A 24,915-nucleotide genomic window follows, 5' to 3' on the forward strand; every position below is an offset into this window, starting at 1 on the left:
CTAATGACTCTAGTGAGGTCACCATGGATTGGCCTATATTTGAAAGGCAAATATGATACTGCCAGCCAGCTATTTGTGACTCCATAAAGGAAAGAGCTAACACTTATATGCCTCAAATGCCTTGTGCTGTATTCAGAGCCCATGCAGTGCAACAGTAATACTGCATGCTTGCTTCAAACAGCATTTCTAAATAAGAGATTGCGTACATGGAAGAGCTATAAAAAAAGAGCATGTGCCAAAATATCAGCATACATTAGAACTTATCAAATATAAAAACCATTTATAATCAATAACCCAACAGAGAGATTAGTTTTAAAAAAGAAAGCCCATCTTAAATATGCTAAGAGTCTTTTTCATGACAGAAAACTTCTAGGAGAAAACAGAGCTGGAAGAGATGTAACACTGAAAGACAAGTTCCTGTCTACTTTGCCCTGAGCGAAAACCTCAGAGATTGTCAGGTACTTAAGGGAATAGGAAATAGGAGCATTAGCAATGCTAAAGATGTAAATAATGGGAATGAGTTGGTGGAGCTGAGCCGAAGGCTACGGAGCACTAACATCCAGTCTGAGCAATACTCACTATCATACTTCTAGCAATAATATCAAGCAAACTATTCAAGCAATACCATACTAATTTTCTCAGGCAAATGTCACACCATGCCCTCACGCTCACACAGTGTAGCCTAGTGGGTGAAGGTGAAAACCCATACAGGAGACGTTATAGCTTTACCAAGTAAACGTGCATAGCTTGAAGGAACAACAGCCCACACAAACAAGACAAACTTGGGTTGTCTTCTTTGAATCATTTCTCATATTTAAAACTATACCCCGACCTCTATTTTCTCGAAACCTCTGGGACATGAAATTTCATCTCACTATAAACCTAAAGGGAAAGATCCCCCCCAACCTTATGCTGTTTCAAACCTGTAAGACTTTAAGCCATTTAGACAGAAAAAGCCATCTGATTAATATGTACACCATTTAAGTCCACATGTCATACTAGCAAGAAACTGTGCTTCCAACCACAGCTCAAAAGTGGTAGTTCCAACCATACTGTTTTGTGATGCTGTTTGCGGATGTTCATTGGAATTATGGTTTTGGGAAACACTGAATCATTAAACTACTGTATGTTGGTGACGGAATTTGCAATTATAGTTTGCTAACAATGTATGCTTTTGGGAAACGCACACCCTGGATTCGATAGGTTGAGGAATTGCTTGCCAATTTTTTTATTAAACAGTCTGAGACTGAGACAATTATAAACTACAACAGTGGGATACCTTCACTAAGACTAAAAAAGTCATTTGATTTCCAAGGACTTAGCAATAAGTGTGATACTCTCATAATAATAATTAAAAATCAATAAATTAGGGATTAATTTATTCATACATCAAACCCTGAATTGCATCAAATATTTATTGAAAATTGCAGGAGTGAGAACATATCCATAAACACTCTTTATGGAAAAGATCTGCAGTTATATGTTAAGTCAAGGTATGAAGCCTGGTAGACAAACATCGGTGAAGGGCGGAAGCTGAAAATGAGGTTTTTGGTTTAATATGCCAAACTTTTCAATCTAGTCAGGACTCAGGGGGAGGCTTTGAAGTTTTGTTTGAGATTAAAACATGAGACAGGTGCCCTTGTTCATAACAGCTCTATCAAGGAGTCAAGGCTGTTTTCAAAGGCACTTGTTCCCAGGATGTGAACTTGTTCCTATAGATAGAGATGTACTTTCAAAACGCAGCCCGTCTGAGCAGACCTCCCCATGGTTCATCAAAGTGCACCTTAATTACTTTGTGTGTACAGTAATTCAAGATAGAGAACATCTGACCTTCCCATGCACTTCTTCCGACCGAGTCCCTAGAGCTAGAAGTAAGCATTTTACAACTAGGAGGTCCAAACTAATAGAAACAGAAAAAAACCCAAGGGTAGAAAACCTCAGGAAGTGAAAAGAGTAAGGCAATGTCTTCGCTTCTGTGCTTACTCGGTCTGACAAGCAAACATTCACACAAAGCAGGTCTATCAGCTTCCTGTGAGAGAGACAACACTGAATGTAACACATGCTAGTACATATCTCCCTGACCTGATGTTCTGCAAATAGCCTTTGGGCACAAAGATTTAAAAGAAAAAAGAAAAAAATTAAATAAAAAAAAGGTTAACGGAAGTGGTTGATGCCATGTTATGTACAGTAGATTTGAAGTAGAAACAATTAGCAGAAATAAAGGACTATTCATTCTACGTCATGCTTCTACAGTCTCTCACAAGCTTTGTTTCCATTCAAGTTGTTAAAAATCCAACATAGGCTCATTGGAAAAACATACTTCTATCTACATTTTTGCAAATCTCCTAAGTGTGCCTGCACATACTCCACTTCAGTTTCCAGGTGCAATGAACACTAGAAGTGGAACAACTTTTATTCCTTTTCCAACAAATTTTGATTACAGGGGCAGATTATCAAGACTTATTTGTTCCTAGCACAATATGATGTGTTGATCTCAAAACACTTTTACCATGCCTGATTTGTAAACTTAATACATTTTGACATTTACTTAACAATCATAATCACCTCAAACGATCAGGTATGAGTCATGAAAGAAAAAAAAAAACACAAGTCACGAGAAATCAAAGACTTGATTGAAAGCTAAAATGGCATGCTTGCTTTAGCAAATATTTTTGTTGCTTTTGTCAACACTATCGGTTAGGTTTAAGGGTAATTTAGTGTAGGTAGTACGTTATTTTCAAATGCGATTTAACCTTTTAGCACCACTCCCCCATTTCATTTTCCAGCTGCCACAATCCATACAACAATCAAAGTAACAAACGTCTGTTCATCTGTTTCGGATGAAACTGAACCTGCTTTTAGCGTCACTCACTGGACATTTCACTATGAAAGTCTCGGAAAATGTGCAAGAAGCAATATAAAATTTTTGCAGAAATGTCGTCGTGGGCAGGTTTAATAATGACCTTGGGTTGTAAAAATCACAATACCATCTAAATAATTTACCAATAAAATAGTGTTTTTTCATCCTTTGAGAACAAAATCACCATTTCTGGGGAACCTGGCAAAGAATATCCAATAGTTTAATGGAACTTGTAACAATTGGGGAAGCTACTGTGTCTCTTTTTGCAAATGTATTCTTACCAAATAAAAAATGTATCCACCTCAAGCGAGTGGGCATGTTTGTATGTGCATTTTTCACAGAGTTCAAGTGGGAAAAAAAAAGAAAGGCAGTGAAGCGTGTCGCCAAGTGTGAGCGCTGCTGCTACCTAGCATGTGTCGCACATTGGGCAAGTCCCTGGACACACATAGGATAAGTGGCTGCCCTCCAGAGAACTCCAGGCATCTTACCCAGACCACGCACACAAAAGAGGACAGCAATCCACTGGCAACACATCAAAGCACAGCACTGTGGTCAGAAAAAAACCCCGATAGCATTTTTTGTATACGATTTGGGGAGTTTTAGGACTGTGACCAAATATAGTGGACTATTACTGCATTCTTCTTGAGAAACGGGTCTCATAACGAGAAGCGTTGGGCCCAAAAACTGAAACTTGTGAACCCTTGAGGGAACAAAAACTCAAAACTGCTTTTTCATTACAAATACATGATCACTATTGAAAAAAATCCCATCTAAACCCAAGTAGTCCCCCCCCCCCCATCTCACTAAAGCCCCATTCAGACGGTAATTGTTTCTCATGGGGTCGTAAGGTATTTTCAACCCATTTACAGGGGCTGATTGGTGATTTTATTGCCAACCGAATCCAGAATGTCAGTGTTTTTCTCCCACCACAGTGTACAAATCCCTGGCCAAATGACCTAGGCCTACTGTTTTTTGACGAAACACCAAGGTTGTGTGGTAATTAAATTGCTGTTTTCGAATCTACATCACTGAGTTTACAAGAAGAGATAAATTAAAAATCCACAGTTTAAATCCTTTTTGACCACTGCAGAACACCGTACGATAATGGTTGCGCTTCACTGTAATTAACATGCATTTTAAAGATATACACTTTTATTTATGAAATGCTGCAAAGTATTTAAAAGAACAATATGCTTGATATGAGAAAGAGAAGAAAAGCACATAAACATTTGAAATGGCAGCAAATAAATACACTCTAAAAAATGTTTTAGAGCGTACATTACATATTCAACATATGACATTTTATTAAGCCTACAGTAGATCATGCGACTGACCACGTGAGCGGCGCGTTCCCGCGTTCGTAGGATAACAAAACTCGCTCCACCTCGAATAAATCGCTATCTGAATGCTTGAGTTTTATCACTGAGGTGCCATGCAAATGTATTTTTTCAGACGTCCACATGAGAAACAATTACTGTCTGAAAATGGCCTATGACAACAAGGAATATCACTAGAGCCCCCTAAAATATATATCTTTTTAAATAACAGTTTTTATTTATATAGTTGTGAGGAATGTGCAAGAGAAGTATGTGCAACTGTAAACATTAATATTTTAGTAAGATCTATATAGAACAAGCATCATGCAATTGAGTTAAATGGAGCACTATTCATCAAGGCGCCATTCAGCAGAGAAAGCATGGCTTTGATTTCATTAGTTACACTGAGAAAGCACCAAGTCAAAAATATGGACAGAGCCAATGGTAAACCAAAACCTTGACGTTTTTCCTCACAGTAAGGCCTGGAGATCACGACTTGGCTTTTGTGGACAGACTTTGAGGACACAAGTTATGGGTCTTTGGCATACGTGCCTGGCTAACACATCTGAGAATGCCCTAACTCTTTGAACCTCAGTGAAAGGGAAGAAAGCACAAATACTTGGAAGACAAGCAGGGTGGATCATGAGGATGGAGGCACAGGTTTTGGATCAAGGTCAGCTCCTTTAGAACACAGTGAGGGGTTTCTAACAATGGACGCATTCATGGTGACCAGTCGACTCGCTGTAGCGGGATTTCGCACATAACTCAGCCTTGCCATCCCTTTGTGGGGCGCATAGTAAGTTTACGGTGACAAAAGCATTTCCCTCTTTCTGCCCCCTGGGACCCCCATCTCTGGCACTCACATCCCTATTTAAATAATCTGAATGGAGGCAACAAAAATTGCCCTGGTCCACCACATTTGGCTAATTTGGAGGATGCGCTCTGGTTGTGGTTCTATGAAAGATAAGAACATGGCACTTGTAGCAATAATTTAATTTTACATGCCATGACAACTCATAGGCACTGCAGGGTCTTATTAAAAAGCCAATGCAAATCACAAGGTTACAGCTTAGGTCATTTTAAATAAGTCCCTCTAGCAGAATTAACTTTAAAAAGGGTTAGCTCACCCAAAAATAAAATTTTCTGTCACAAATTACTCACCCTCATGTCGTTCCAAACCTGTAAGACCTTTGTTCATCTTCGGAACACAAATTAAGATATTTTTGATCAAATCCGAGAGCTCTCAGACCCCTCCATAGACAGCAATGTCATTGCATCTTTCAAGGCCCAGAAAGGTACTAAAGACATTGTTAATATAGTCCATGTGACTACATTGTTTCAACTTTAATGTTATGAAGTGACCTTTTGTGCACAAAAATAACAACTTTATTCAACGTCATTCTCTATACGCTGTTGACGAAGTAAATACAGCACAGCACTTCTGAGTTCTATCAGAACGACGGCTCACCATTGGCTAGCTCCTGCGTCAGCATCACACGTATGCGTTGTGGTGCTCACATAAACAGTGTCGGCCAATGGTGAGATGCCGTTCTGCCGTAGAACTCGGAAGTGCTGCACTGTATTTACTACATCAACAGCTTTGGAAAATGACACAGACAAGAAGAAAAAGTTGAATTAAGTCGTTATTTTTTTCTAATTCTAATGGGTACAAAAATGAATGTAAATAATGTAAATAACTAATATACTGTTACTGTACCTATATGTGTGCGAGTGGGGGGATGTTTACAATTTTTTTATACGGTGATTCACTGTTTTGCTCTCTCTGATCCATGTGGGAGTTTATCACTTTCTTTTTTTTTTGGGAGAACATACATTTTCTGTGAACTGCTTGTTCAAGTTACAACACCTCATCAGAATAACAAAACTAGTACAAGACAATGTGCTGACCTGGACCTGACCCCTGAAACGCAAAGGATGTGAAAATATACTGTTGCATTTGAGTCTTACAACCTCTTTTTTTTTACCTCCTCTGCCCTGAGGCACCAGGTTTTGCTTGTATTTCACACATTTAAAGTGCAATCTTGTGTTCATCACAAAACATCTCAACAAAAAGAATGGGCTGGTTAAGTAATACATACATAGTGATATGGTATACTTTCTCCAATTGGGACACTCAACAGGTGTTTTTCAGTGATCCGTGAATACAGGCTGAAGTAGAGGGCTGGTGGAAGCTCTCTACCCACCCACCCCCTCCTTCCTCCCTCCCTCCCTCCTATTGTTAAGTTGGGAAAAAACACTGGTTACCAAACATTCAGTCTTGTCTTTCTTCTGGGGGTCAAAAAGACAAGGCTTTTGTATATAGCTTAACTTGAATGCCTCTGGTGCTCATTAGTATGGCTTTGTCATGGCACGACTCCAGGGCAGGGAGTGGAATTGTTAAACCTGTCTGATTGTTAAACCTTGACTGAGCTCCTGATTGACCATGACTCCCATCATGTCATGTTGCTATTTCTGATGTCAAAGTGGACATTCAAAATGAAATGACGCATACAAAGAGATACAATATACAATATCCCATGGAATGCCAATGCTTTGAATGGTAAAACTTTCTTAGATGACAATAATTGTATCCAAAAATGAAGAGAAAAAAAACAAATTTCACATTTAGTTTACAGTTCTTTAACAATTTTCACAATTAGGTGGTCACTATTCAAAACTCTTGGCATAAACCTCCAACTAGAACACTTGTGACACAGCTAGTTAAAACATGTTACTGTGTTTTCATTTCAGGGCTGTACAGTACATGTTTACTGTCATATAATCATAGTTTCAAAACACATGGATATTGTGACCTGTTATGAGAACATTTGGTCTTATCACTAAAACTAAAATGATATTCTTTCAATTAACATTTTACATTTACATTTATGCATTTGGCAGACGCTTTTATCCAAAGTGACTTACATTGCATTTAAGGTAAACATTTTACATTTAGTCAGTTCTTGCTTTCCCTGGGAATCGAACCCATGACCTTGGCGTTGCTAGCGCCATGCTCTACTGTTTGAGCTACAGGAAATTGACTTATTTTAGTATTATTTCAACCTCGAACGCTGCAAGATATATTTTACCCCTGAGGTTCTGAATTACATTTTTTACAGTAGTGTAGACTATGAATTGAAATTGATTCCTAAATGAAACAATGAAACATGCTTAAACATACAAAAATGCTTGCCAAAGCTATTGAAAGAAACAAGCCCATCATTTCTCAAATAAAAAGCAAATTAAAGTGATTTGGAGATGTAACTTTCTGATTCATAAGTCACACCAGATCCTTATCCACTGTTTCTATGTCATTTCATTAGTGTTAAGAGTACAGAACCACTATTCCATTGGATCCTAAGATCCTATAATATATCAATCCAAACCATAAACAGGGCAGGAAAACCAGAGAATGCTGTATGACTTGTGGATTTAGGTACATATTTAGCACGGCAGTTGACATCTTATCTGGCTGTTAAAGTATTAAGCTCTCTTTAAGTGTCAGTCAATGCAGTAAAACACTTGTATTCCAGAGGGAGTGTTCTCAATAAAACGTGCCCCTTGACTGCTCTGTCCACCTCCTGACCCATTCCTGAATGACTGGAAAAACAGCAACAAGGCCTACTTAAAGGTCAATCTTCTATTGTTTAGGTAAGGTAGTGTTTTGCTTCACAGATTTCAAGATCACATAATTAATTTTTCAATTATAAAATATTCTCATATCCCAGATTAGTGTGCAGAGACATCTATATAAGTAAGGGATTTGTTGGTTGATTCCCCGTAAATCACTGAGCTAAACCAGTCAGAATCATCTGTTTAATGCAATTAACCCTAGAATGCAGATGCTATTTTTTTTCCATTGACCTTCTATGGGAATCTGGGTCTTTTTACTCGCATCTGCATTTTAGGCATAAAAAAGTTTACATTTTTGACATTTAAAACCAACACCAGGGAGCTTCCTTTGGCAAACCTCCAACGTGATCAGTGCGGTAATGTACAAGCATGCTTTTTGGCAGAGACTCTCTGTGATCCTCACACATAAATGTAGAATGAAGTAGGGATGGGTGAAAGCTCTGCTCTCTCATTATCACTCCCTTTCCATGGAACAGTAGTAAAGAAACAAAAGCTAAATCTTACCTCTGGAGGGACAAAAAAGAGGCTTATCTTGAGTGCCTCTGGTGCTCATTAATATGACTTTGTTATGGTATGACTTAAGAGCAGGGAGTGGAACGTCTGTCAGGTTGTTAAAACCAATTTAGGCTCTGAACTACTGCTTGACCATGAATGGTGAGCATTTCTTATGTGGACACCCAAAAAGGGACACTCCATAAGACATCTCTACGATATTGAGGTAAAAAGTTCAACAAATTCGCATTGAAATGAAGTGTATCAGTTTTTCTTACACCACTGCTATGGAATCTACAGCTCCACAGCAATATAAAGCATCATAATTACCTAAGTAGCGAATTAACTGCAAGTTATGACTGCAAAAAGAAACAAGTGTTGTATATCTATTGTATATGCACTACCATTCAAAAGTCAGATGTTGGTAAGATTTTTAATGTTTTTACCTTTTTCCCTGCCAGCATTTTTGATCATTTTCACAAAATGTTCATGGCCCCCACTAATATTTTGTTGAATAAATATCTGAACATACAATATATCAAAAGAAAGAACAGAGCCTTTAAAAACAAAAAAAATAACAATCCTGCATTCTTTTATCAACCCTTAAATGTGGGTATGTTTCATAAAAACATTTTGAACAAAAAGTTGAGAAAATTGCATATTTGTCAAATAATTTGTAAGTTGTACCTCTTTGTGTATTCGACATTTCATTTGATAATGTTTGGCAGTTTTGATTTATATCGGTTTAATGTTTATAATCACGTTTGCGTCCTAATTCGCCTACTTATAGACGGTTTCAATGGCAACAACAAACAAACGTTACTGCGCATGCACGCTTTTGTGGCCCAAACGTAACTTCCGGTAGACGTCCGGAAAGAATCAATAACAACAGAGGCTGTGTTATCTTTCTTATGCGCTATCATCTTTCATTTTAATTGGGCAGCATTATCTTAATTTACATGTTTTTATTGTTTCAGCATGTTTATTATAAATAATCTCCCATTTCTGTCTGCAATATAGAGTGGGGGAAACGCCCCCCTTAAAGGGTTAGTTCACCCAAAAATGTAAATTCATACATTAATTACTCACCCTTATGTCGACCCCAACCCGTAAGACCATAGAGAAGAAGAAAAATATCTTAAGTTGTGTTCCGAAGATGAACGAAGGTCTTACAGTTTTGGAATGACATGAGGGAGAGTAATAATGACAGAATAAAAATTTTTGGGTGAACCAACCCTTTAAAGACTGTGTAATGCCATTTTCTGTACAGTATCTATAAATGCTTGCGCGCTCGCCTTCAATCATGCAATGCATCGGAATAACATGTTTCTTTGTTTCATAACATAAGATTAATGTTGGGAAAGTTAACTTGTAGATAAAGTACCCTATTTGAGATTGATTGCATATGAATGCATCACAAAAAATCCCGTGCTCTATGGGCACTGCCATTAATAGAGGACAAAGCGAAAGTTGTTTTGCACTCCGTGATGAAGGCACATTTAAATATTTTGCTGAAAACATAAATCCGATCAGTTATCCAGATGGAGACCACTTGATGTGAACAAATGGGAACTCGCTGTGTCCTGATGAGGACTTCGAAATTACTTCGAATTCTGACCAGAATCCGGGAATCTTTGGAATACTCTTTTCAACATACTACGATTTGGTACATACTAATTCTATTTCCGAATACTATTTAGTATGGATAGTATGCGAATTGGGATGCAGCAAATGCTTCTTTCACTTGCTTCTGCTTCTTCTTCACTTGTTTTTGGACCCGGAATGTCTGTACTATTTCAAAAAAAATTGTAATAGCGCCCCTTATGGTATGTCAGTGAAAACATAGATTGCTGGAAAATTCCGTCAATGGAGGGGAACGAATTAAGGCTGCATTTATTTGATCCATAATACAGTAAAAACCAGTAACATTGTTTTTCTACTTTAAAATTTAATTTATTCCAGGGATAGCAAAGGTGATTTTTCAGCAGCCATTACTCCAGTCAAGATCAAAAGAACATTATTTCTATTTCAAATAAATACTGTAACAAATGTCTTTGTCACTTTCGATCAATTTATGCAGTCTTGCTGTATCAATCAAAAGTATTACATTTCATTAAAACATTTGCTGACCCAAAACTTATATATGACATGGCTCACTAAGCAGCTCCATGAAAGTATTTGAAAGGAATGACACCTGGATCACACCTGGATCGAGCTTATCAAAGTGAATGTGTTGTCAAAGTCTTACCCATAGAGTAGTTTTTCACGACTCTGTCACACTGAAGCCTTGTTCTTCAACACTCACCACAGAGAGAGAAAGCTTGAATGCTTTTACTGGATTGATCAGTTCAGCAACATTTTACTTCAAACACCTCTTCAGCACAGAGAAACTAAGTATATTATAAGTATATTAGTTAAAATCTACCAAGGTTTTGACTCTTTGGTACCCAACCATTATCCCTAAGACAAGATTTGAACTAGTTACTATGAAGCCCTAAAGCAGGTAAGGGAACTGAAATGCAAATCTTCTATGAATTCATTACATTTTCCATAAACGTTATCAGCTTCCCTTTACTGCGTTGATCGTACAAAACTGTAATTTTCACCCATATGCCTATGAAACGACAAAACAGTTGAAGCTAATGACAGAATACCTTGAAGGACTGCCCTCCCCTTCCGTACCTCTCTTTTTTCAATATCTTTCCGCAGCAAATTACAGTTTTCCCCATTAAGTGGCAAAGCAGACTCTATCCAGGTGTTTTGCACCGCTAACAATAACTGTCATGACACCTGAACAGAGAGCGCCTAAGTGTAGCATTCGTTTGATGTTAAAACGGATGACAGGAGGGGAGAAGAGGAAAAGACAGGTGGTGAGGCAAAGACAGCCGTGGGATAACCACAGGGAACGGGAAGAAATTGAGCACTAGCAGTCTCCCAGCACTGTCTACCTGTAAATCATCCCGTAGCACAGAGACGGGCCATTTGCCAACCCTCGACCGGAGAGTAAAGACGGGCGACACAAAGAACAAGAGCATTCCTTTCAACACAGAGACATCATGAGAGAACTGTGCCAAAGAGAAAGAGAATATCAAAAGAGAATGACTTCTTCCAAGAATAGTCAGAGGGTTGCCTGAACTACTAGACAACTCATCAGCCTTAAAGAAATATTTTATGATGACATTACAGACCTTGACATTCACCTTGATGGAAAACAGTCAATTTGTCAAAGGAGACTGCTGTTAAAGTGTCATGAAACCCCCTGGTCGTTCACACCTCAGAGTTGAAAAGGTCTCAAAAAATGGGTGTGTAAAGCTGTGTAAAGTGGGAGAGTAGAAAGGGGGAAAGAGACAACAACCAATAAAACACATACAGTACATGCAGCACTCTTTATACAGACAAGTGAATATTAAAGCTACAATATGTTTTTTTTTTTAGCTGCTAGGGGTCGCTAACCTCTTTAAAACAATAACAAAGGCGTAGATTGATGACGCAGTGAATGAGAGTGGAATCATGGAACTTGTCGCCATACCAATGGATCTAATGTTTATGGGGAAATAATTTTTATGGATGAGTGAATGCATTCATGTTTTTAACATGACTGTGGTATGAAGCAGGGCGTGATTACTAATAAGAGGCAGACATCAGCGCCACACGCGAGTCCCGGGGGATATTAAGAAATGAGGACATTTCATTCTTCCGAACTACCGGCAAGTAGCCTGACGTTGTCATACTCAATTCTAGTCAGAATTTGAGTCTGATACTGCTCTGTTGGGCTGTGATTATGGGGCGTGTTTCAACCGAACCAGGAAATACCTCAATTGGATAGACCTACAACCAATTAGAGCAACGCATAACGTTATTTGTCAAATGTCAACAGAACTCAACTGCACTGTGTTGCCAAGTCCACGGGTTGAAGCGACCCCAATTATGTGATATACAGACCCAGGAATGTGAATTTTAGCAGGCAGCCCTGCCAAAATAACTATTTTACCCCCCCAAATGCCATTTTTTTTCCCGGAGAACCCCCCCGGAAAGCTATTGGGCTTGTTTTTGGCTAGTTTTGAGTAGCAATTGGGTGGGTTTTGTTGTAAAAACCTGGCAACCCTGTCTGCCCGCACGCTGAAATAAGTAACGTTAGAAGAAAAAGATGAGTGCAAACGATCTTTGCCGGTGTTGTAAAAAAAGAATTTAAGGATACACAGAGTACTTACCAACACGATCATCATTTCTGAGAGAAATAGTAAAGGGTGAATGCATATACGAACAAGTTCTCCGTTTAGGATTAGAACTAATTCAACCCAAGCACCTTTGATGACGTGGATGATTACGTTACTGTTTATCATCTGTCCATCATCGTCTAAAGCCTGCCCTGACAATTTCATTAGTCCGAACAGTTACCGAACTGCCCGAGTTAAAATGTTGTGGCCGGGGCTAAGTTTGGCTGGCATCCAGTCTAACCGGCAAGTGCTGAATTACTATTCATACAGGTCAGTTTATTTGACAAATTAAAATTGTGAGGATTCTGAGGAAACGCATTGCTGTTTCACTTGGTCTACACTATCTAAACTGCATTTGAGTGTGTTAAAAGTTATAATGTTATTCTGTGTGTTAATTTGTTGGCTGTATGAGACTAGCAGTAAGCAGTAACTTGCAGTCAACATTAGGACATCATACTGATGATATTCTAATATCTCATCATGTTGAGCTACATAACACTGATTCGTTTTATGTACATTTGCTCACCTGTCTAATAAAACACATGCAAGAATGGCATCTCTGTCAAGTCGAAGTTTGTCGTGAAACTCTCGCCAATCTCGAAAACGTCACATCGATACTGGTCCTATTTTGATTTCTCGTTTTGTTCAAAAGTCTGCTTGCCATGGTCATGTTTGAACGAAACTACAACAGCGTGCCGTGAGACGTTATGCAGTTGTCCACATCTGTTGCCATGGTTTCTACGGCAGTAAAAGCGGAAACGCGGATATGACGCCATTGACAGGCAACTCCCTCACATGTCCCGGTTCCTTGGTTAAAAATCGCAATTTTCTCACGATTTACAAATAGTTGGAAGCATGTGGGATATTGTAAGTACTCAACTAAACAAAATATATAACACTGGCCAAATGGTTGTTGGATATTTTACTGCAAAAATTCTACATATTGCACGTTTAAAATATGACCACGGAGAGAAAAAAAGAGTTGAGGGCACATTGAAGCATTTAAAAAATCTAACTTGTGTGTCAGATTGTTGAGAAAACTGAAAAGGTTAGAGTTACTTCTCTACACCAAAATATGTTGTAGATACTCATTGAAATGGAAGAACACTAAATCGCTCTAATGCTGACTTGAAACAAAATATAGTCAAAATATAATCAAAAACACAACATACATAGAGTTAAAACATCTATTAAATTTTGAATGAGAAATGTGTATGTCATCATTGACATTGTAAATTCATGCTGATTAATATTTAAAGTTGCTCACTAAATGGCTTAAAATAATGTACTTTATTTTTTTCAATGTTTTTACAATCGAAGCAGGTAACCAACATATACATATATATATATATATATATATATTTATTTATTTATTAGGGATGCCAGAATTCTCAATATAATATTTAACCGTTCGGTACGGCATTCACGGTTCATTACGCGCTTGTGAATTGCGGTTTTGCATTTAATTAATTATTTTTTTATTTCTCTCCGTTTATTTTGGCTTTGTTTGAGTGTGCCTGTGAGTCTATGCGCTGATATGAGCAAATATCCAATTACTATGCACTAAAGTTAGGGGGTGTTTAGCCACGCTTGCAATGCTGGTGTCGGAGAGTTATACTCACAGAACACTACCGTTTTTCACAATCACGAAAGTTCATTATTTGCATGCGTTTTAAAGCCTTGCTGGTTTCATTCGTTTCATACAGCACTAAAAGCCTGTCAAACACGTGATTGCGGGACTAAGTAGTTTTACTGCGCTAATATTGTCAAATACACACAAAGTTAAAATAATCACAGTTGGTTATGTCTAAAGTGAAAGGAAAATCGGCGTGTGTCTGTATATTAGATGTGTAGAGGTCTTAAATTGACAGCAGCACAGCCTAGTGAACACACTGCCGCTTGTCCTTAAAGGGACAGTTCACCTCTAAAATAATGTCATTATTTACTCACTCTAATGTTGTTCCAAACCTGTATTTATTCCTCCTGCTGAACACAGACAGTTGAATACCAGACAGCTGATGGTAGCCATTGACATCCATATTATTATTTCCTACAATGGGGACCAGCAACTGTTTGGTTTCCAACATTCTTCAAAATATATTTTATGCCCAACAGAAGAAAGAACTTTATTCAGATTTAAAACAACTCGAGCGCGAATAATAGATAACAGAATTTTCATTTTTGAGTGAACTATCCCTTTAATGTTAATAAAACAACAAAAGACAAAGAGAAAATCGCTCACTGCTCTTGACTGGAAAACTTTAAAACAGTAGATTTAATAAGAATCAATGCATATTTTATAGTGAAGTCTATGTAGTATTTTAATTTTAAATCTCATTTGAATCTCATTCTGAAATGCTGCTGTACAGCTCTGAGCTGCCAGAGTAAATCTTTATATACATTTATTTTATATTATACAACACAATTTTTCTCCTTAACCTCTTTCTGTCACTGTCGCCTAAGAATAGCAAAAAAAAAAAACTGATGTGACTAGCCATCAGAACCGAACCGAAAACCGTGCTTAAAAACCGGGGTATGTATTGAACCGTGGACAAACTGTATTGTTGCATCCCTAAATTATATATATATATATATATATATATATATATATATATATATATATATATATATATATATATACTTGGTAGCAGATAAGCAATATAGTGGCTAATATTAGATATTAATCTACATGAGATACCTACTTTTTCTTTACTATTCAACAATCATTTGGCCAATGAAATAAAGAAAAAAAAATGCAGGATTATGGTCAAATTTCTTTCAAAAAAGAAATGGGAGAATAAATTCCTGTGTGCCATGGATTAAAATATATTATTAAGAGAACTTTAATATGTGTTTGACAATTGTTTTGGCCTGATAACAACCAATACCAACATGACTGCTGATAAACTGGTGCTTATGCCAGGTATTATTTGTCTTGGCTGGCCACTTGTGATCTGATCCCCTGATACATAAATGCCAGGTGTAAACAATTCCAACCTGTCTAACTATCTGGAGATAGTTAGGGGAGAACATAGTCCCAGTGCGTTTGGCTGTTGAATTGAGCTTGCAGATGATGACAGCTTTGAACTGATTAACGATGTCTGTGGATCCCTATGTGTGGAGGGCGGTGAACAATCGGAGGGGTTTGTTTACCTTGCCTGACTGATACAAATGTAAGCACACTTTGCGGACTCGGTTCCGCATAAGAAAGAGGGTTGAGGCCGGCTGCAATTTGCAGCTGACAAGATAAAGGATGCCTGTGTCCAAAGGGAAGGCATGTGAAGCATGACCCGAGCACATGTAATGACCTTCTATTAATATACCCACAGGTTTGTTTGTGGCATCTAGACACCACTGAGAAGCAGGGGCTTCCGCGATTAATGAGCAAACCGCTGCTAAAAAGACCCTCTAACTTCAACCCCAGCGAGGCACAACTAGTTCAGATGAGGACAAGCTTTGATCTTAGTTCATTTTTTTTTCAAGACAGATTATGTAGCTGAGCATATCATTTCCTAAACTTTGAAAAGTTTAATGATAAAAGAAAACTAAAGGAATCCCCATATAAAAATGTGAATATCAAATGCTTCCATACAATTAACTAGTGAGCCAAAGGCAGTTTAAAAAAAACCACAGCAAAGAGAATGATACTGGTTACTACCCTAATGAGTGCAACTCATTCTTCTGCTACAGATAGTGGCACATTACACACTTCCTGTTGAGGTTTGACCCCCACACTATAGTGTTGCTCAAGAGAAGGACCATGGTGTAAAGGTCACTAACCTTAGCCATCACTTAACCCGCCTACTCCATTGTGTTGTTGTGAACCCCCCACGTCTCTTTAATTCTCATCCAAACCTTAAAAAAACACCCTGGGAGGCTTTTTGATGGGGGTGGTGGTCTAACGGGTCTAATCCTTATGAGATAAAATGTGGAAATTAAAATGTATTTAAAAACAAATTGTAAATGTCTCGTGATATACACAACCGTTTAAAAGTCACAAAAAAAAAGTAAACTGTCTCTTTTATTCAGCAATATCATGGTTTCAACAAAAATATTAACATTAATTTTTAACATTGCTAATATGTTATGTAATAATATTTCTTTAGCACCAAATCGGCATATTCGAATGATTTCTGAAGGATCATGTGAGTAATGGCTGCTAAAAATGCAGCTTTGCCAACACAGGAATAAATTACATTTTAAAATATATTAAAATGGAAAACAGCTACATTAAATTGTAAAAATATTTCATAATATTACTGTTTTACTGTAATGTTGAACAAATAAATGCCTGAATGAGCATAAGAGGACTTGTGAATGGTAGTATAAATTAATAATTGCGAATGCAAGACAACTCCGCTTCTTCTATCCAATTTCATAAAAAGCTTCTTACAAAATGACCACACTCGATTATATAACAGAAAAGACAAACTAACAAGTAAACATTGACAATGAACCCTTTTGAAATGCTCCAGATGCTTAAAACAATGTCACAATGTCACAAGTATGTAGGAGCAACCAGTCCAAAAGCAAAAAAAAAAACATTTCTCATTTTGAAGTATCAGCTGCAGTTCGTAAAAGCCAATAAACCACCTTATCAGACCAGCAAAGAACTATATTATTACAGTATACACACATAATACAACTCATAATATATATATATATACATAATTATGCATCCGCTCAATGTTTCTACCACAACACACTTCAAAGACAATGTGAATGACACTAAACTGTGTAAATGATTGACTCTGAGATGTCTTATCTTTTGATTGCTGTGATTTTGGGGCATCTTATATTTAAAGACCAGTCCTGCTAGTAAAGGAGTTCAAGTTAACTATGGAGCATTGAAAGAGCCTGTCATGTGTTTGCTTTCTAATTCCCCACCATTAAAAATTGGACCTGATGATAAGGAACCATTCATGAGGTGGATTAATATTTCCACAACAGACACCAGAGTTTCCATTCAACACCCTGAAAAGGAGCTTTGTAATAAAATTCCAAGGCACAATCAAGATAAGAATCCCGCACCTTAAAATATCACAAATCACAGCTAAATTACTCTCGTAAATGCCAGCCTGGATTGAAATGATGATTATTAAAGCTATTTGTTTTGTTGCATGAACCTGCCAGGGGCTTGTCTCAAGTTAAGTTCATTATCAAACGCTGCTAAAGAACGTGGCAATGGAAGATAGTTTCCTTGGCTGAGGCTTGATGTTAGATCCCTTGTTATCAGTTGGGACTTTAGCCAAGACCTGTTGATTTGATGTGTGAAGATCTCTTTGTACCAGCAAAACAAGTGCAAACTCAGTCCCAACGTCTTGGGCGGCAGGCCACATGGTGGAGGCTTTGTTTTGCCACTGAACAGGAGAACATGAGCAAAAACCAAAATTAGGCACTTGAGGGTGGAGAAGGCTGGAGCCAGAGACAGGCCCCGTCTGGCTGTCTTTCCCCAGGCTACCATCTTTCTGCACCTCAGTCGTTTCACCTCCGCTTGTCTCCATGGAATTCACAGAGGGTGCCATGTTCAAAAACACAACGGAACAATAGCGAGATGAAGTCACAGATGTGCAGATAACCACACGGAGATGCTGAATCTCTGACGTGATATTTCCCAAAAAGTTTCTCAATATGCCCTTTAAGACATTTTACCTCAAATTGACCTTTGCAATGAGGCCTTTCAGTTCACCCTGCACTACAGCAGTCCTCCATTTCTGAAAACTACAGCCTTTGGTGGATCAGCATGGGATGAGTGCATGAAGTGTTGAATCCTGAATGTCAAATTGAATCACGTCTGAACATTAATTATTCTGACTACCAGAGGTTGCACTTAAGGGAGAGCGACAGGTAGCCGAATTCAAGAGCTATCTTCTGGAGTTTATTGTGAGAACTTTCTCATGATATCTCACAGTATGCTGAACCCCCAGATAATTTTAATCTGAGACAAACCAAAACTCAAACCACTTAGAAGCTTCGGGTAAACATTTGCTGATTTCACCCAGCAAAGCATCCATCCATCCATATCTATAACTATCTACATTCAAATTGCAAGGCTTCTAAACTTTTTTTTAAAAAAATGTTCAAGCCTTTGTCAAGCCAACATTCAATGTTTGTTTTACAAACTTTGCTTTTTTTTACCTAAGAAACAGTTATATTTATTCCTTTGTATTGAATTTCAATTCACTTTCATTCTTCTTCCTTACATTCCAATCTGAACTGCAATTCTATATCCTGTTTGCTATATCCTGGAATTTAAAAGGCATTCTCAGTTTAATTCTGAATATCATTCAACCTTCAACCCTCTCCTATCTGGCGAGTCTTAAAGGGATAATTCACTCAAATATAAAACTTTTGTCATCATTTACTCACCCTATAAGATATTTAGAAGATATTTTAAAGAATGCGTCTGTTTTTGTCCATACAATGGAAGTCAATGGTCACCAAAATGTTTTGTTTACCAACATTCTTCAAAATATCTTCATTTGTGTTCCACAGAAGAAAGTAAATCATGCAAGTTTGGAACAACATTTTTTTGGGTGAACTATCCCTTAACATGTCTGTTTGACAATCATGGCCATAAGTAAGGTCAAATGCACCTCCCGTTTTAACTTTTTAGGTGGGAAGAGAGAGAGAGATTGCTTGGAGAAAATGTTCTTGACCACATTTGTAGTATTAACATTAGACAAAAGTTAGTTGTTCCTGTGAGGTCATGTTTAAGAATGCACACCATTTAAAACTACCAATCTGTCCACAGCAATAGACAAGATGCAAACACGCTTCAACTTAGAGCTGTAAGATAATCACTTGGAATGAACTGAGGAACAAAAGGCGATGACCTTCAGACAAACAACTCAGAAAAAGCACCGTCAAGCAAGAACTAGTTGTTTGCGGAGGTTTTAGTCAGTTCAGGCTGTTTAGAGTGCTTGTCTACTAGTAAAGCAGGGTGTTTGATTTAAGCAAGTATCTATGTGCATGCTCAAAGAACAATTCAAAATCTGTGCTCTGTTTAAGCATCCCAGAAATCCTGGATCCAGGAATTTAAGGTCTGCTAAGCTACTTTTTAAAACATCTCACTGTGCTCTGTACACAATTGGTTTGTCATATTGCTGTTTATCTCAACCAGTGGGATAAAATTGTATGTGTTCAGTGGGCTAGAAAGGGTTAAAGCTGGTTTGTTACCCAAAGGCCTGCTAGATTACCCACTAAAGCCATGTGAAGTTATCCACTACAGGAAAGCGGTGTAACTACCTCACCAAAGCGTGAATAAAATCAGGTCCTGCTTACCACATGATATACCGCCCTATCTGTGTGACTAAATAAAATCCAACAGTGAATAAAAAGGTTTGTGACTGCAACCAAAGAGATGTTGTTCACAATCCCATGTCAAAGTCTGCAGGACTAGGGTTCAACATCAGATTTAGTTGCATTGAGACATCATAAAACAGGTCGAGTATTAAGTGACCGGTCTCGTTAAAACAGAGAGTATGTGAGCATCAGAAAAACACCATAATGAGGCTTAAAATGGGGAGAAACTCCTTGAGCCTTGAGGTCATGAAGCACAGGGCTTTATCCTCTGAAAAATATGGCTACCATCCTGAAAAGCATTATGGGTGGCATGGGTGAAGGCAACGCTCCCTCTTTTTAATAACCCAGCACATTTGTATTTAATCTGCATGTGATCTATCTGCAGGCAAAATAAAATCCCTAAACAATATATAGTAGTTAATTTCCAAATTCCTCAACCCCAAATAATCCTATAACTATTTTCACTTGAATTCCTAATTGCTCTCCAAGTAAATTATATATAAACGTTAAAATGAACTAAATACTTTATTTTAAACCCAATCAAACAAACAAAATCTGTCATTTTAGGAGTCTGTGTTTAGACAGTTGAATTCTTGAGTGCCCTACATTTCGATTGCTTGGAGGCGGACTACTTGCAATGCAAGGAATTTGTGCTCCAGGGCAAGAGTGATATGTTTAGATGTACCTTATTTCAGTGTGTGCTGCTGAATGGAAAGGGTGAGTGCTTTTGCACTGGGTCTCATTAATCTTTATACTGTATTCATTGCAGGGACTCTTCACAGCAAAAATGCACAAAACTGCTGTTTTCTGCCAAGGTCTGTTAAAACGAAATTAACACTCCTGAGAGAAGTGCCCACATCTGTCATATCACCAACTGTTTTAGTTGCAGCTGTATTGAACACACTCTGTTTTACGATGGCTGAAGTAGCACAGTTATAAATAATGATAGAAAAACTTTAGACCAACTGCCAAATAACTCAACAAGCTCTTCAAATTACATACAGGGAGTGCAGAATTATTAGGCACGTTGATTTTCTAATCATATTTTTTCATATCTTCCAGAATCTGGCAGTACGTTTTGGGAGTTAATTTTTAGTCCATCTCTGCAAAACGGACTTCAGGATGGACTAAAATGAACTCCCAAAACGTACTGCCAGATTCTGGAAGATGAATTCTTCAAACAGTGGTACTAGAGGATGTGCTGCTGGTCCTTCAAGAGTCACTCTCAACCTATCTGTCCATAAAGCCTATAAAAAAACCTTCTTCATGTATTTTACAACACTTCAGCTTGTGATTCTTATCTAGTGGGGGTCATTTTTTAGGATTCTTTACCTAACTGAAGTCTCTGAGATCCTGACACCTTGCACTTCTGGAGACTCCAGGTAGGTTGCAGCTTTGGAAAATGGTGGCGCTGGAGACTAAAGGGTTCCTGATGGTTTCACCCTTAATTCTTCACCTTAATTCTTAATTCTTTTGCAGTTTACACATGTGTTTTCTTCACCACCTCTTTTTGTCAGATCCTGCTGACCCAACGAGCATTTCACTGTCCAATGGTCATGCCTTAACTGCAATGTCTAGTATTGCATTAGTATTGCATCCTTCTCATGGGCATTTAATACTTTTTGACTTTTCAGTCTGAGTTAAATCTCTTTTTTGGCTCAATTTATCTGTAAAAGAAAACATGCCTAATAATTCTGCACACCTGAATATAAGGTGATTTTCATTTCCAGCCTTCATGAACAATTATATATCACTTATACATTATTAAATACTAAATCAATAGTAGTTATTAGGATTACTGTGGTTTGGAATGGGTCAAATGTGCCTGGAAAAAAAATATGATCAGAAAATCAACGTGCCTAATAATTCTGCACTCCCTGTATACATGTTCACCTTCATGGCAGTGTTACACAGAACAAGTGGTTAGTTTCTGACACCATAAAAAATGAGACAAAAAAAATTATATACACTATAGGATTCAGTCTGTAAGGTTTTTTTTTTTTTAAAGAAGTCTCTTATGCACCAAGGTTGCATTTATTTGATCAAAAATACCGTAAACACACAAATAATGTAAAATATTATAATTTTATATCATTTTCTATATTAATATATTTTAAAATGTAATCTACTCCTGTGATGGTAAAGCTGTATTTTCAGCATCATTACTCCAGTCTTCAGTGTCACATGATCCTTCAGAAATCATTCTAATATTTGGTGCTCAATAAACATTTATCATTATTATTATGTTTAAAACCGTCGTGCTTAAAATACTTGCAAAGCAATACCTTTTTAGCATTCTTTGATGAATTAGAAAGTTCAAAATAACAATTTATTTGAAATATAGATTTCTTTTTATAAATGTCTTTGCATTGATTTTTGATCCATTTAAAGCAACCTTGCAGAATAAAAGTATTTGCCTTCAAACTAAACATTTACTGTCCCCAAAACATTAATAGGTATTGTGTACCTTCACTTTCCATCAATATCATCAAACAAAGGGTTAAAAAGCTAACACAAAACACATAATTAGCTGAATTGAAGAAAGCTAAGTATAAAGAATTAAATATCTTAATATTATTTCTAATACAACAAGAAACTAAATCAATCAAATAGACCAATTGTATACGTTTTGACTGGGTTTATCCATTCATTTGTTATCTTAACTAGTGCTTTGATTGGCTAACAACTTCTGACAAGAGTTAAGAGCCATTATTTCTATTTAAATCCTGCCCTTTTTCCTATAACATGACACTTAGGCTCCTTGTCCAGGTGTTTTGGCTGACTTTTCTTTTGAACTTCAAAAGAGCCTCTTCCTGACTCCCTCCAGCATGTCTCTACCTGCCCACGACCGTCTTTCCAACCCGCTCCCCATTTTCCCCACAAAGCCTCTTGAATCCCAGGAGGAGCAGAGTTTTAGGGAATAATGCGCACATACCATTCACTTACATTCCCAGTTCTCAGGGCACTGAAGGAAGTTGCTGTAAATGACTGTCATTACACAATAGCGAAGACCAAGATGTGTCATTATTCCCCATTAAACCATGAAGAAAGTCTGTTGTGCACCACAGTTCCATGTATGAAGCTTGTGTGAAGCATTTCTAACAGGCATTTTCTCATGTAATGACACAAGAACGTGTCTGTGCACTTAAAATGTTACTATTCCAGCAAGTAAACATAGATGAAGATTAAAATAACACACATACGTTAACATGCAAACCATTAGTTCTGCAAAGGGAACAACAAAAGGGCAATCTCATCATTCACAACCACAAAACACATTGAAATCTGGGAGGTGTTACAATTTGCACTGAGCTGTAAAGAGAGACATGAATATAAAGTTTCTTTCCATACACAATCTAGACCACCTCCTCCTGTACCATTCACAAAGTCAGCACGTTCATTATGTATGAGGCTTTTCCTCAAATACAGCTGTAGTGACTGCGAGACCTATTCTTACTGATACTTTACCACTTTATAATTTCAATGCCAGTGCTGTGATAATGGGCCACTAAATAATTAAAGATACAATGTCCGACTTGCATAACTGGACCAGGATTATTGCTTCAAGCCCCAGATCTCAACACAAGTACATTAATGCTCAGAATAAAAGGGAGGATTGGATACGTACCGCAAACAATGCGCCTTGATGGACACATGCTCCTGTGGATGGAGAAAATGAGTGGAAAAGGATCAATACATCAGCTTTCCCTATAGCAGGCCAAATTACAAGTTCATAATTACTTGTGGACAAATGTCAGTCATGGCAATCATGTGTCCAACAATGTCACCCAAAGTGAGAGAACATAAAAGATTGTAACACAGTACATTAATAACATTTAACGGTTTACATCTCAAAGGCTGGTAAGAGAGAAATATGTCAGTCAACATGTTATAATCATTCCTGATCTTTTTTAAAAGTTTGACATTTATTTGCCATGTTAACAGATACAGATGGAACTAAAAGACACTACTAGCTACATGTCTAAAACTGTAGCTAAACAGAATGCAAATATGCATCAAAAGCAAGAGAACAAATGCATTTAAGATTGATCTGCATGTGCATGCAGATAATCGTGAAAACATGGTCCAGAAACTCTTGAAGATTAACTTTGTTATGTCGTCTAAAATCCAATTTTTTCTTCTCAAAGAAAGCCTACATCCATCACGAAACACTTTCATCTTAAAAAAAACAATCGCAACATTGTTGACTGCCAAACAACTTCTCAATAGCTAATAATAACTAGTGTGTCAAAGTGAATTCACACAAATGCATCACAAGTTGATATGGGAACATTAAGAAAGAGATACAGGATGCGGACGTTTCATAAACAGCATCACTTCAGTTATTAAATATTATAGGACTCTATTGCGCATTGGTTTTATCGCATAATTTCCATGCGCACCTACAGGAGAACTGATCAATACACATTGTAAAGCTATTTTATACCAACTAACTGTTCTTATTTGCAGGTTTTACCTTTAGTAGGCAACACATTTTCAACTGATTTCAGAAAAATCACGATAACAGGAACACCAACCTTGTGCTCCGGGCGACACGGTGATAGATCCAATTAAAACGGTTAGAAGGATCCGAGTAGGACCCATATTCACTTTAGAAACTGTGTTAATCCAAAATGCTCAAAAATACAATCGCTTTAACTTGAATGTGAATTAGAACGCATAATAGTTCCTTTCCCGAGGACTCGAATCAATCACCAGCGCCTGAGCTTGAAGTCTTGCAGACGGTCGCTTTCGTTACTGCGAAGCATCCAGTCCGAGTAGATCCAGTCCAGTGCGCTCTCCAGAGAAACTTCCTTACAGAGAGCAGTTCCAACACGAAAATCCTTCCTCTTAAAAGTACGGGCCCATAGCAAAGACAACTTGAAGGCGAGTAATTACAGAGTAACACGCACTAACGACCACTGAGCGTACGAGCTGCTCTTTAAAGAGAGTTATTGGAGACACGACCAGCTGCATTCACGAGTTGAGAAACCCCCCTCCTCCTTCTCTACCACTACCACTGTGGGAACAAAACCTGTGGCCATCAAAGTTTGACGGGTAGTATTAGGTTGTCGCGGTCTCCTGGTAATTT

The 24,915-nt window shown here is 37.7% G+C and overlaps 1 protein-coding gene across 2 annotated transcripts in view; it reads right to left on the minus strand.

The window, feature by feature from the left end:
- fras1 (Fraser extracellular matrix complex subunit 1) overlaps positions 1 to 24,847 on the minus strand; it is a 133,995-nt gene extending 109,148 nt beyond the window's left edge. For both annotated transcript variants that reach the window (XM_079815147.1, XM_079815146.1), the window contains exons 1-2: positions 24,362 to 24,847; positions 23,452 to 23,483 (exon numbers count right to left, since the gene is read on the minus strand). In XM_079815147.1, coding sequence (XP_079671273.1) covers positions 23,452 to 23,483; positions 24,362 to 24,428 — 99 coding nt within the window. In that variant the 5' untranslated portion in view covers positions 24,429 to 24,847. The remainder of the gene's footprint in view (positions 1 to 23,451; positions 23,484 to 24,361) is intronic.
- Between the last annotated feature and the right edge of the window lie 68 nt (positions 24,848 to 24,915).

Source organism: Gobio gobio, assembly GCF_949357685.1.
Source record: "Gobio gobio genome assembly, chromosome: 4".
NCBI lineage: Eukaryota > Metazoa > Chordata > Actinopteri > Cypriniformes > Gobionidae > Gobio > Gobio gobio.